Raw genomic sequence first — 13,343 nt, 5'->3', positions numbered from 1 at the left:
TATTATACTCCAGAGCTGCACTCACTATTCTGCTGGTGCAGTCACTGTGTACATACATTACATTACTTATCCTGTACTGATCCTGAGTTACACCCTGTATTATACTCCAGAGCTGCACTCACTATTCTGCTGGTGGGTCACTGTGTACATACATTACATTACTTATCCTGTACTGATCCTGAGTTACATCCTGTATTATACCCTAGAGCTGCACTCACTATTCTGCTGGTGCAGTCACTGAGTACATACATTACATTACTTATCCTGTACTGATCCTGAGTTATATCCTGTATTATACTCCAGAACTGCACTCATTATTCTGCTGGTGCAGTCACTGAGTACATACATTACATTACTTATCCTGTACTAATCCTGAGTTACATCCTGTATTATACCCCAGAGCTGCACTCATTATTATCACTGTGTACATACATTACATTACTTATCCTGTACTGATCCTGAGTTACATCCTGTATTATACACCAGAGCTGCACTCACTATTCTGCTGGTGCAGTCACTGTGTACATACATTACATTACTTATCCTGTACTGATCCTGAGTTACATCCTGTATTATACTCCAGAGCTGCACTCACTATTCTGCTGGTGGAGTCACTGTGTACATACATTACATTACTTATCCTGTACTGATCCTGAGTTACATCCTGTATTATACTCCAGAGCTGCACTCACTATTCTGCTGGTGTAGTCACTGTGTACATACATTACATTACTTATCCTGTACTGATCCTGAGTTACATCCTGTATTATACCCCAGAGCTGCACTCTATTCTGCTGGTGCAGTCACTGTGTACATACATTACATTACTTATCCTGTACTGATCCTGAGTTACACCCTGTATTATACTCCAGAGCTGCACTCACTATTCTGCTGGTGGGTCACTGTGTACATACATTACATTACTTATCCTGTACTGATCCTGAGTTACATCCTGTATTATACTCCAGAACTGCACTCACTATTCTGCTGGTGGAGTCACTGTGTACATACATTACATTACTTATCCTGTACAGATCCTGAGTTACATCCTGTATTATACTCCAGAGCTGCACTCACTATTCTGCTGGTGGAGCCACATTACTTATTCTGTACCGATCCTGAGTTACATCCTGTATTATACCCCAGAGCTGCACTCTATTCTGCTGGTGCAGTCACTGTGTACATACATTACATTACTTATCCTGTACTGATCCTGAGTTACACCCTGTATTATACTCCAGAGCTGCACTCACTATTCTGCTGGTGGGTCACTGTGTACATACATTACATTACTTATCCTGTACAGATCCTGAGTTACATCCTGTATTATACCCCAGAGCTGCACTCACTATTCTGCTGGTGCAGTCACTGTGTACATACATTACTTATCCTGTACTGATCCTGAGTTACATCCTGTATTATACCCCAGAGCTGCACTCACTATTCTGCTGGTGCAGTCACTGTGTACATACATTACATTACTTATCCTGTACTGATCCCGAGTTACATCCTGTATTATACTTCAGAGCTGCACTCACTATTCTGCTGGTGCAGTCACTGTGTACATACATTACTTATCCTGTACTGATCCTGAGTTACATCCTGTATTATACCCCAGAGCTGCACTCACTATTCTGCTGGTGCAGTCACTGTGTACATACATTACATTACTTATCCTGTACTGATCCTGAGTTACATCCTGTATTATACTCCAGAGCTGCACTCACTATTATCACTGTGTGCATACATTACATTACTTATCCTGTACTGATCCGGAGTTACATCCTGTATTATACTCCAGAGCTGCACTCACTATTCTGCTGGTGGGTCACTGTGTACATACATTACATTACTTATCCTGTACTGATCCTGAGTTAAATCCTGTATTATACTCCAGAACTGCACTCACTATTCTGCTGGTGGAGTCACTGTGTACATACATTACATTACTTATCCTGTACAGATCCTGAGTTACCTCCTTTATTATAATCCAGAGCTGCACTCACTATTCTGCTGGTGGAGTCACTGTGTACATACATTACATTACTTATCCTGTACTAATCCTGAGTTACATCCTGTATTATACTCCAGAGCTGCACTCACTATTCTGCTGGTGGAGTCACTGTGTACATACATTACATTGCTTATCCTGTACTGATCCGGAGTTACTGTACATCCTGTATTATACTTCCTGTATTATACTCCAGAGCTGCACTCACTATTCTGCTGGTGGAGTCACTTTGTACATACATTACATTACTTATCCTGTACCGATCCTGAGTTACATCCTGTATTATACCCCAGAGCTGCACTCACTATTCTGCTGGTGCAGTCACTGTGTACATAAATTACATTACTTATCCTGCACTGATCCTGAGTTACATCCTGTATTATACTCCAGAGCTGCACTCATTATTTTGCTGGTTGAGTCACTGGGTACATACATTACATTACTTATCCTGTACTGATCCTGAGTTACATCTTGTATTATACTCCAGAGCTGCACTCAATATTCTGCTGGTGGAGTCACTGTGTACATACATTACTTATCCTGTACTGATCCTGAGTTACATCCTGTATTATACTCCAGAGCTGCACTCACTATTCTGCTGGTGCAGTCACTGTGTACATACATTACATTACTTAACCTGTACTGATCCTGAGTTATATCCTGTATTATACCCCAGAGCTGCACTCACTATTCTGCTAGTGGAGTCACTGTGTACATACATTACATTACTTATCCTGTACTGATCCTGAGTTACATTCTGTATTATACCCCAGAGCTGCACTCACTATTCTGCTGGTGCAGTCACTGTGTACATACATTACATTACTTATCCTATACTGATCCTGAGTTACACCCTGTATTATACTCCAGAGCTGCACTCACTATTCTGCTGGTGGGTCACTGTGTACATACATTACATTACTTATCCTGTACTGATCCTGAGTTACATCCTGTATTATACTCCAGAACTGCACTCACTATTCTGCTGGTGGAGTCACTGTGTACATACATTACATTACTTATCCTGTACAGATCCTGAGTTACATCCTGTATTATACTCCAGAGCTGCACTCACTATTCTGCTGGTGGAGCCACATTACTTATTCTGTACCGATCCTGAGTTACATCCTGTATTATACCCCAGAGCTGCACTCTATTCTGCTGGTGCAGTCACTGTGTACATACATTACATTACTTATCCTGTACTGATCCTGAGTTACACCCTGTATTATACTCCAGAGCTGCACTCACTATTCTGCTGGTGGGTCACTGTGTACATACATTACATTACTTATCCTGTACAGATCCTGAGTTACATCCTGTATTATACCCCAGAGCTGCACTCACTATTCTGCTGGTGCAGTCACTGTGTACATACATTACATTACTTATCCTGTACTGATCCCGAGTTACATCCTGTATTATACTTCAGAGCTGCACTCACTATTCTGCTGGTGCAGTCACTGTGTACATACATTACTTATCCTGTACTGATCCTGAGTTACATCCTGTATTATACCCCAGAGCTGCACTCACTATTCTGCTGGTGCAGTCACTGTGTACATACACTACATTACTTATCCTGTACTGATCCGGAGTTACATCCTGTATTATACTCCAGAGCTGCACTCACTATTCTGCTGGTGGGTCACTGTGTACATACATTACATTACTTATCCTGTACTGATCCTGAGTTAAATCCTGTATTATACTCCAGAACTGCACTCACTATTCTGCTGGTGGAGTCACTGTGTACATACATTACATTACTTATCCTGTACAGATCCTGAGTTACCTCCTGTATTATAATCCAGAGCTGCACTCACTATTCTGCTGGTGGAGTCACTGTGTACATACATTACATTGCTTATCCTGTACCGATCCTGAGTTACATCCTGTATTATACCCCAGAGCTGCACTCACTATTCTGCTGGTGCAGTCACTGGGTACATACATTACATTACTTATCCTGTACTGATCCGGAGTTACTGTACATCCTGTATTATACTTCCTGTATTATACTCCAGAGCTGCACTCACTATTCTGCTGGTGGAGTCACTTTGTACATACATTACATTACTTATCCTGTACCGATCCTGAGTTACATCCTGTATTATACCCCAGAGCTGCACTCACTATTCTGCTGGTGCAGTCACTGTGTACATAAATTACATTACTTATCCTGCACTGATCCTGAGTTACATCCTGTATTATACTCCAGAGCTGCACTCATTATTTTGCTGGTTGAGTCACTGGGTACATACATTACATTACTTATCCTGTACTGATCCTGAGTTACATCTTGTATTATACTCCAGAGCTGCACTCAATATTCTGCTGGTGGAGTCACTGTGTACATACATTACTTATCCTGTACTGATCCTGAGTTACATCCTGTATTATACTCCAGAGCTGCACTCACTATTCTGCTGGTGCAGTCACTGTGTACATACATTACATTACTTAACCTGTACTGATCCTGAGTTATATCCTGTATTATACCCCAGAGCTGCACTCACTATTCTGCTAGTGGAGTCACTGTGTACATACATTACATTACTTATCCTGTACTGATCCTGAGTTACATCCTGTATTATACCCCAGAGCTGCACTCACTATTCTGCTGGTGCAGTCACTGTGTACATACATTACATTACTTATCCTGTACTGATCCTGAGTTACATCCTGTATTATACCCCAGAGCTGCAATCACTATTCTGCTGGTGCCGTCACTGTGTACATACATTACATTACTTATCCTGTACTGATCCTGAGTTACATCATGTATTATACTCCAGAACTGCACTCACTATTCTGCTGGTGGAGTCACTGTGTACATACATTACATTACTTATCCTGTAGTGATCCTGAATTACATGTATTATACTCCAGAGCTGCATTCACTATTCTGCTGGTGCAGTCAGTGTACATACATTACATTACTTATCCTGTACTGATCCTGAGTTACATCCTGTATTATACCCCAGAGCTGCACTCACTTTCTGCTGGTGCAGTCACTGTGTACATACATTACATCACTTATCCTGTACTGATTCTGAGTTACATCCTGTATTATACTCCAGAGCTGCACTCACTATTCTGCTGGTGGAGTCACTGTGTACATACATTACTTATCCTGTACTGATCCTGAGTTACATCCTATATTATACTCCAGAGGTGACTCACAATTCTGCTGGTGGAGTCACTGTGTACATACATTACATCACTTATCCTGTACTGATCCTGAGTTACATCCTGCATTATACTCCAGAGCTGCACTCAATATTCTGCTGGTGGAGTCACTGTGTACATACATTACTTATCCTGTACTGATCCTGAGTTACATCCTGTATTATACTCCAGAGGTGCACTCACTATTCTGCTGGTGGAGTCACTGTGTACATATATTACATTACTTATCCTGTACTGATCCTGAGTTACATCCTGTATTATACTCCAGAGCTGCACTCACTATTCTGCTGGTGGAATCACTGTGTACATACATTACATTACTTATCCTGTACTAATCCTGAGTTACATCCTGTATTATACCCCAGAGCTGCACTCACTATTCTGCTGGTGGAGTCACTGTGTACATACATTACATTACTTATCCTGTACTGATCCTGAGTTACATCCTGTATTATACCCCAGAGCTGCACTCACTATTCTGCTGGTGCAGTCACTGTGTACATACATTACATTACTTATCCTGTACTGATCCTGAGTTACATCCTGTATTATACTCCAGAGCTGCACTCACTATTCTGCTGGTGGAGTCACTGTGTACATACATTACATTACTTATCCTGTACTAATCCTGAGTTACATCCTGTATTATACTCCAGAGCTGCACTCACTATTCTGCTGGTGCAGTCACTGTGTACATACATTACTTATCCTGTACTGATCCTGAGTTACATCCTGTATTATAATCCAGAGCTGCACTCACTATTCTGCTGGTGCAGTCACTGTGTACATACATTACATTACTTATCCTGTACTGATCCTGAGTTACATCCTGTATTATACTCCAGAGCTGCACTCACTATTCTGCTGGTGGAGTCACTGGGAACATACATTACTGATCCTGAGTTACATCCTGTATTATACCCCAGAGCTGCACTCACTATTCTGCTGGTGCAGTCACTGTGTACATACATTACATTACTTATCCTGTACTGATCCGGAGTTACATCCTGTATTATACCCCAGAGCTGCACTCACTATTCTGCTGGTGGAGTCACTGTGTACATACATTACATTACTTATCCTGTACTGATCCTGAGTTACATCCTGTATTATACCCCAGAGCTGCACTCACTATTCTGCTGGTGCAGTCACTGTGTACATACATTACATTACTTATCCTGTACTGATCCTGAGTTACATCCTGTATTATACACCAGAGCTGCACTCACTATTCTGCTGGTGGAGTCACTGTGTACATACAGTACTTATCCTGTACTGATCCTGAGTTACATCCTTTAGATCTTTTATTATAAAAATGAAAAACATAACAATAATAATAACAGAAAAAAAACAAGAATATCAGTCAGAAAATAATCTGTATACTGAACACTGGTCCAGCCGCTTATTCTCTCCTCTCACACATATTATATAAACAAAATAATAACTACTTTCACCTTCTGGTCCAGTCACCATACAAAATAATAACACACAAGTAAAAATAAACAATAGCAAACTAAAACTATATACATATTTTTTTTATATATATATATATATATATATATATATATATATATATAATATATATATATATATATATATATATAATATATATATATATATATATATATATATATATATATATATATATACACACACACAGGGGCGCACCTACCATGAGTCAAGTTGAGCACTCTGCCTCTCCTCATCTGCTCTTACATGGCTGTTCTGTGTGCACAGGACCTGTGATGAGGTCACAGGAGGGGAGGAGTCAAGCATCACATGACCTGGGGCCTCAGTGTAGTGTATGTAGGACTCTGCTGTGCTGGTTGTCATGGTGCTGGATGAGCGGACGTTTATGTGTGGGGTCAGGAGAAGTTTACAGGGTGGATGTAGCAGAACCGTCTGTGTACAAGGTGGACGGAGCGGAGCCACGTGTGTACGAGGTGTATGGATCGGAGCCACGTGTGTATGGAGTGTGCGGAGCAGAGCCGTGTGTGTACGTGGTGTGCGGAGCGGAGCCGCATGTGTACGTGGTGTGCGGAGCGGAGTCGCGTGTATACGTGGTGTGCGGAGCGGAGCCGCGTGTGTACGAGGTGTGCAGAGCGGAGCCGTGTGTGTGCGAGGTGTATGGAGCGGAGCCGTGCGTGTACTTGGTGTACGGAGCAGAGCCACGTGTGTACGGGGTGTACAGAACGGAGCCCTGTGTGAACGGAGCTGAGGCGTGTGTGTACGGAGTGGAGCCGCATGAGTGCGAGGTGTACGGAGTGGAGCTGCATGAGAAAGAGGTATATGGAGCAGAGCCACATGTGTACAAGGTTTACAGAGTGGAGTCATGTGTGTAAGAGGTGTACGTAGCGTGGCTGCGTGTGTACAAGGTGTACGGAGCAGAGCCGCATGTGTACGAGGTTTACGGAGTGGAGCCATGTGTGTACTGACTGGAGCCATGTGTGTGCAAGGTGTACGGAGCGGAGCTGTGTGTTCGAGGCATGCAAAGCGGAACAGTGTGTGTATGAGGTGTGCGGAGCTATGCATGTACGAGGTCGTTGTATGTTGGGGAGCATTCATACCCCCCAACCATCCCAGATCCAGGGGGACAGTCCCGATTTTGAGAGTCTGCCCCGCTGTCCCGGCCGGGAGCTTACTTTTCTCGCGGACACAGGAGTACACGGTGGAGCCCCGAGGAGCACTTTAAAACTCGCATGTGACGTTCCACCGGAAGTGACGTCTGGAAGCTGACTGGAAATGAGGTAATTTTGGGAGGAGATTGTGACGGAACCATGGAGGCACTTCAGGGAATGCTTCAGATCCATCACCATGTTCTCCCCGGACAGCGGGATCACCTTGGAATCGGGGATGCCGGCCATGTGAGCGGATCATGATATGTCCTACCAGGATGCTATAGTATCTTTATAGAATCTTTCTTTCTCTCTCTGTTTCTCTCTCTCTCTGTTATTTCTTTCCCTCACTAATTTTTCTTTCTCTCTATTTCTTTCTTTCCAGTCTTTCTTTCTTTCTCTCTCTGTTCTTTCTTTCTCCTTTCTTTTTCCTCTCTCTCTGTTCTTTCTTTCTTTTTTTCTCTTTCTTTCTTTCTTTCTTTCTTTCTCTCTGTCCTTTCTTTTCCACCATTGTTTCTCTCTCTGTTCTTTCTCCTTTCTTTCTTTTTTTCTCTCTCTGTTCTTTCTTTCTCCTCTTCCTTTCTCTCTCTGTTCCTTCTTTCGCTCTGTTCTTTATTTCCTCTTTCTTTCTCTCTGTTCTTCCTTTCTCTCTCTCCGTTCTCTCTCTGATCTTTCTTTCCCCTCTTTCTTTCTCTCTCTGTTCTTTCCCCTTTCTGTCTTTCTCTCTCTCTGTTCTTTCATTCTCTATGTTCTCTATGTTTCATTCTCTCTCTGTTCTTTCTTTCTTTCTCTCCTTTCTTTCTCACTGCCTTTTTCTCTCTCTCTTGTCTTTCTTTTTTTTCTCTGTTCTTTCTTTCTTTTCCTCAGTACCAGTCAGTGTGCCCATAGTACCAGCCACTGTGCCCTCAGTACCAGTCATTGTGATCAGCAGTGCTAAATGGGTGTGATTGGAGCGTGGATATGGGTGTGACTAGTTGTGAAAAGGGTGTGGTCAGGAGCGTGGCCTAAAATTTGCCGGGGGCAGCAGAATGGAGCATGGGGTGGAAGAAAGCAGCACGGGGCGGCAGAATGGAGCATGGAGGGGGCAGAATTGAGCATGGAGGGGGCAGAATGGAGCACGGGGGGCAGAATGGAGCAAGGGGCAGGATCATGTGGCAGAATGGAGACATATTGGGCAGGAAAGGAGACAGATGGGGCAGGATGGATAGAATGGAGACAGATGGGCTAGGATCATGGGACATCACATGGGGCAGAATGGATACTCATGAGGGCAGGATGGGAGAACATACGGCTGGAGCCAGGAATTTGACACATGGGGGCCAGGATATACCATAGGGGCTAATTAAGGGATTATCTGTGTAGCAAGGTGGATATTAACCTTTATTAGGTAAAATTGTAAACAGCCAAATTAGTCAAACAACAAAAACAAAGGGGTACCACAGTGAAGGAAGTGCCCTATAACCAATGAACAGAAAAGGGGGGGGGGTTGTTAAAAAGGTACAACTGGCCTCTCAGATCCTCAATATTAATCTGACCTGATAGCAAAGTGACTATAGTTGCCCATAGGATGAATAGTATATACATGATCTCATTTATATGGTACAAATAAGTGGTGCTTATAAGAAAAGGATGTTATTATTATTATTATTATTATTATTATTTATTGTTATAGCGCCATTTATTCCATGGCGCTTTACATGTGAGGGGGGTATACATAAAAACAAGTACAATAATCTTAAACAATACAAGTCATAACTGGTACAGGAGGAGAGAGGACCCTGCCCGCGAGGGCTCACAATCTTCAAGGGATGGGTGATAATACAGTAGGCGAGGGTAGAGCTGGTCGTGCAGCGGTTTGGTCGATCGGTGGTTACTGCAGGTTATAGGCTTGTCGGAAGAGGTGGGTCTTCAGGCTCTTTTTGAAGGTTTCGATGGTAGGTGAGAGTCTGATATGTTGTGGTAGAGAGTTCCAGAGTAGGGGTGATGCGCGAGAGAAATCTTGTATGCGATTGTGGGAAGAGGAGATAAGAGGGGAGTAGAGAAGGAGATCTTGTGAGGATCGGAGGTTGCGTGCAGGAAAGTACCGGGAGACGAGGTCACAGATGTATGGAGGAGACAAGTTGTGGATGGCTTTGTATGTCATGGTTAGGGTTTTGTAATGGAGTCTCTGGGCAATTGGGAGCCAGTGAAGGGATTGACAGAGGGGAGAAGCTGGGGAATAGCGGGGGGACAGGTGGATTAGTCGGGCAGCAGAGTTTAGAATAGATTGGAGGGGTGCGAGAGTGTTTGAGGGGAGGCCGCAGAGCATGAGGTTGCAGTAGTCAAGGCGAGAGATGATGAGGGCATGGACTAGGGTTTTTGCAGATTCTTGGGTGAGGAATGAACGGATGCGTGAAATATTTTTGAGTTGAAGTCGGCAGGAAGTGGAAAGGGTTTGGATATGTGGTTTGAAGGAGAGATCAGCATCAAGGATTACTCCGAGGCAGCGAGCTTGTGGGACTGGGGAGAGTGGGCAGTCATTTACTGTAATTGATAGGTTCGTAGGGGGGGTCACGTTATACCCACACATGTTATTGTGACTTGCTTGGGCAAGTGGATGACATATCCTATGGGTAACTAAAGTCATTTTGACATGAGGTCAGATTAATATTGAGGATCTGAGAGGCCAGTAGTACCTTTTTAACACCCCCCCTTTTGCTGTTCGTTGGTTATAGGGCACTTCCTTCACTGTGGTACCCCTTTGTTTTTGTTTGACTAATTTGGCTTTTTACAGTTTTACCTAATAAAGGTTAAGTTTTAATATCCACCTTACTACACAGATAATCTATTTTGTAGATTATGCTTTTCCTGCTTTACATGCTAATTAAGGGATATTATTACTGCGGTGATGTATTTATTTTATTTTTTGAGGATACTGTTTTAAATGGGTGGGTGGTCCTGTTACTGTGCAGAAGGACAAATCAGAGGTACTCGTGATTAACCCGATCAAATGCTTTTGCCTGGTCCAGTGACAGAATGTACCCCTTCCAGTGACCAGCCCTACCCTGCTCCACTGCCTCCCGGACACCGAGCACAGCACTAAATGTGCTGCGGGATGGAACAGTGCAATGTTGGGCCTCCGAAAGGAGTCGCGGTGTAAATTTCACCAGCCAATTAAACAGCACCTTTGCCAGAACCTTCCAGTCTGCATTGAGAAGCGCTATGTGACAACAATTCTCAATGCACGATGGGTCCTTGCCCTTTGAAATGATGCCCTTTGATGATCAGGGCAGACCTCCTCATTGACTTTGGCAGAGTGCCCGAGGAAAGACACTTATTGAATACCTCAGTCAAGAGGGGAACCAAAGTGTCCTTAAAGGTCTTATAGAATTCAGATGTTAAGCTATCTGGACCGGGCGATTTTTTTGGGGGCAAGCCCTTCAATCGTCAACTTACCTTTCTCTTCCCTGATTATCTCTGTCAAAACATCAAGAGAGAGGTCTACCCCTGGTTCGGGGATGGTTTCAGCCAGGAAAGCTGACATCTCATCCCAATCAAGATCTCTTTTCCCCAAGAGGTGCGAGTAGAAGTGTGGCGCCCCTGAGGCTCAGTCGCCACAGAGGTACTGCACCTTCTCCTAAGGTGTGGTGCCCCACCATCTAGGTAAGTTGGAGGCTCCTGACCACGCTCCAACACTCGCACCCCACACAATATAGTAGTTCAGCATAACCACATTGCGGCTCCTTGCTTAGACAGAAGCAGAGCACCTTTGGTGGTTCCCTGCTTGGAACACTAACGTGCTGGGAGGCGGGTGGAGTTTAGGATACATAAAAGGGCGGGACAGTTTAGGATTACAGGTCAGTCTGACAGGAGGTCAGTCGGAGGGAGGAAGTCACTCAGAGAGGAGTGAGGAAAGGAGATCCCTGGAAGAAGGGATGGAGGAAGGAGTGCTGCAGCTGCATTAGTGACCTGAGCCAGCTGGCACGGGAAAGGAAAGGAAAGAAGGAGAAAGACGTAGAACTGAAGCCTGAGCTTCCATAGAGGGAAAGGACAAGTACGGAACGTAGGAGTGAAAGGGAACACAGAGGACGTGGGTTAGAGGAAGAACCCTGCCTAGAAATTCTAGGCGCAAGGCCGGGGCCCGGTCCCCAAGGTTGTATGGACACTAATGGTTCTGCAGCAGACATCGGTGGAGTAGTGGGCTGTAAATGCACTACTCCCATCTAAGACTTGGGGGCACAACAGCAACACGGATAGAGAGCCGGGACTCAGGAGTAGAGAGTCCCTGAAGCAGGCTACAGCTGTCTGCCATACAAGTACAGTTCTTGGGAACATCTGTCAGGAGGAACTCCAGTGTAACTCAGTACTAGGAGATCTTCACACTTAAAGGCGCTATAGAGGAGACGTTCAGAAAAGGCACATAAGTTGGCAGAGTGTGGAAGGGAGCATTCCATCTTGCCTGGAGGTTGACTGAGCCCCTGACCCGGAGGACACGGTACAGAAGCGGGCACTACAGACTACAGACTGTGAGTAAAGCTTTGGAGCTGCATGCCCTGGTGTCCTCCATTCCTTCCTGCGTCCGTCCGCCTGGCACTGCTACATCCCCTGCACCGGACGTTACACCATCTAAGTGTCCCCACATCTACACTGCCCTGGGACAACAGCCCTGCCTGTGGAGGGCTATACCATCACTGCTGCACCACACCATCTGTCCCAGAGGATCTGTCTGCAGCGTCGGCTTAACACCTCCCTTGCCGAACACCACAGTTGGCGTCACGAACTATTCACCATTAACATATCACCATTACTTGGGCGCCCAGGGCCACGGTCCGGGTCACCGCTGCTGTGACACATCCCACTGATACCGGCCCGGTACCGAGTACCCCGCAACCCTGGGAGGGCGACCCAACTTGGCGTCACGAACAGGATAACGAGACCCGATGCCATCGGGTTCTGTGTGCCTAAGATTTGTTGGACTTAAAACTTTTGAGAATGTGCAGAAGACCCAATTTAATAGACTGTGAAATGAACATTAAAAATGGCAGTTGGCGTGGAGAAGAAGGGCGTGAAGAGATGGGAGGTCCTAGGAAAAGACCGCGAAGAGTCTTGGGCCTCCCCTGCCTGAATTACTATGTGACAGCAACATGGCCCACCCCCCCGAGGAGTTCGTATACTGGCTTGGTATGGAGGCGCTGGAAGAAGACGCCGCCCCGAGAAGGAGGGGCAGAAGCCAGTGGTGGGAAAGGGGCCGAGGGAGGAGAGAGAAGAACGCCAGAACGCCATCTTAGAGAGAGAGAGAAGGAGGCCTGCGGAGCACGGGGAAGCGGATCTCCCCGGCGCCATGGCTGAAGGCTCCAACCCTGTAGCGGAGATGAACCGCCAGCAGCTGGAGGACGAAATTGCCCAGATGATGCACCGCCTGCAACTGCGGCAGGAAGCGCTATGGACATTGAAGCTGCAGCGCGCCCAGGAGGGGCCTACACCTGCGGTACCCGCGACACTGGTACCCGCCGCTGCTGCACCGGACGTCTTCCAGGCAGACCCTG

At 45.2% G+C, this 13,343-nt stretch overlaps 1 protein-coding gene across 4 annotated transcripts in view; it reads right to left on the bottom strand.

Annotated features, from left to right (window-relative positions):
* LOC141094765 (breast cancer anti-estrogen resistance protein 3 homolog) overlaps nt 1-6,982 on the bottom strand; it is a 33,749-nt gene extending 26,767 nt beyond the window's left edge. For 2 of the 4 annotated variants that reach the window (XM_073580699.1, XM_073580700.1), the window contains exon 1: nt 6,876-6,948. In XM_073580699.1, the coding sequence (XP_073436800.1) occupies nt 6,876-6,909 (34 nt within the window). In that variant the 5' untranslated portion in view covers nt 6,910-6,948. Of the gene's footprint in view, nt 1-6,875 lie in introns of all 4 variants that reach the window. The other 2 variants (XM_073580703.1, XM_073580704.1) reach the window with 2 other exon arrangements.
* Between the last annotated feature and the right edge of the window lie 6,361 nt (nt 6,983-13,343).

This window comes from Dendrobates tinctorius, unplaced genomic scaffold (assembly GCF_039654945.1).
Source record: "Dendrobates tinctorius isolate UK_male_01 unplaced genomic scaffold, ASM3965494v1 ptg000065l, whole genome shotgun sequence".
NCBI lineage: Eukaryota > Metazoa > Chordata > Amphibia > Anura > Dendrobatidae > Dendrobates > Dendrobates tinctorius.
Note: the sequence above shows the minus strand (reverse complement) of the source record. Positions and strands in the feature narration are given on the sequence as shown.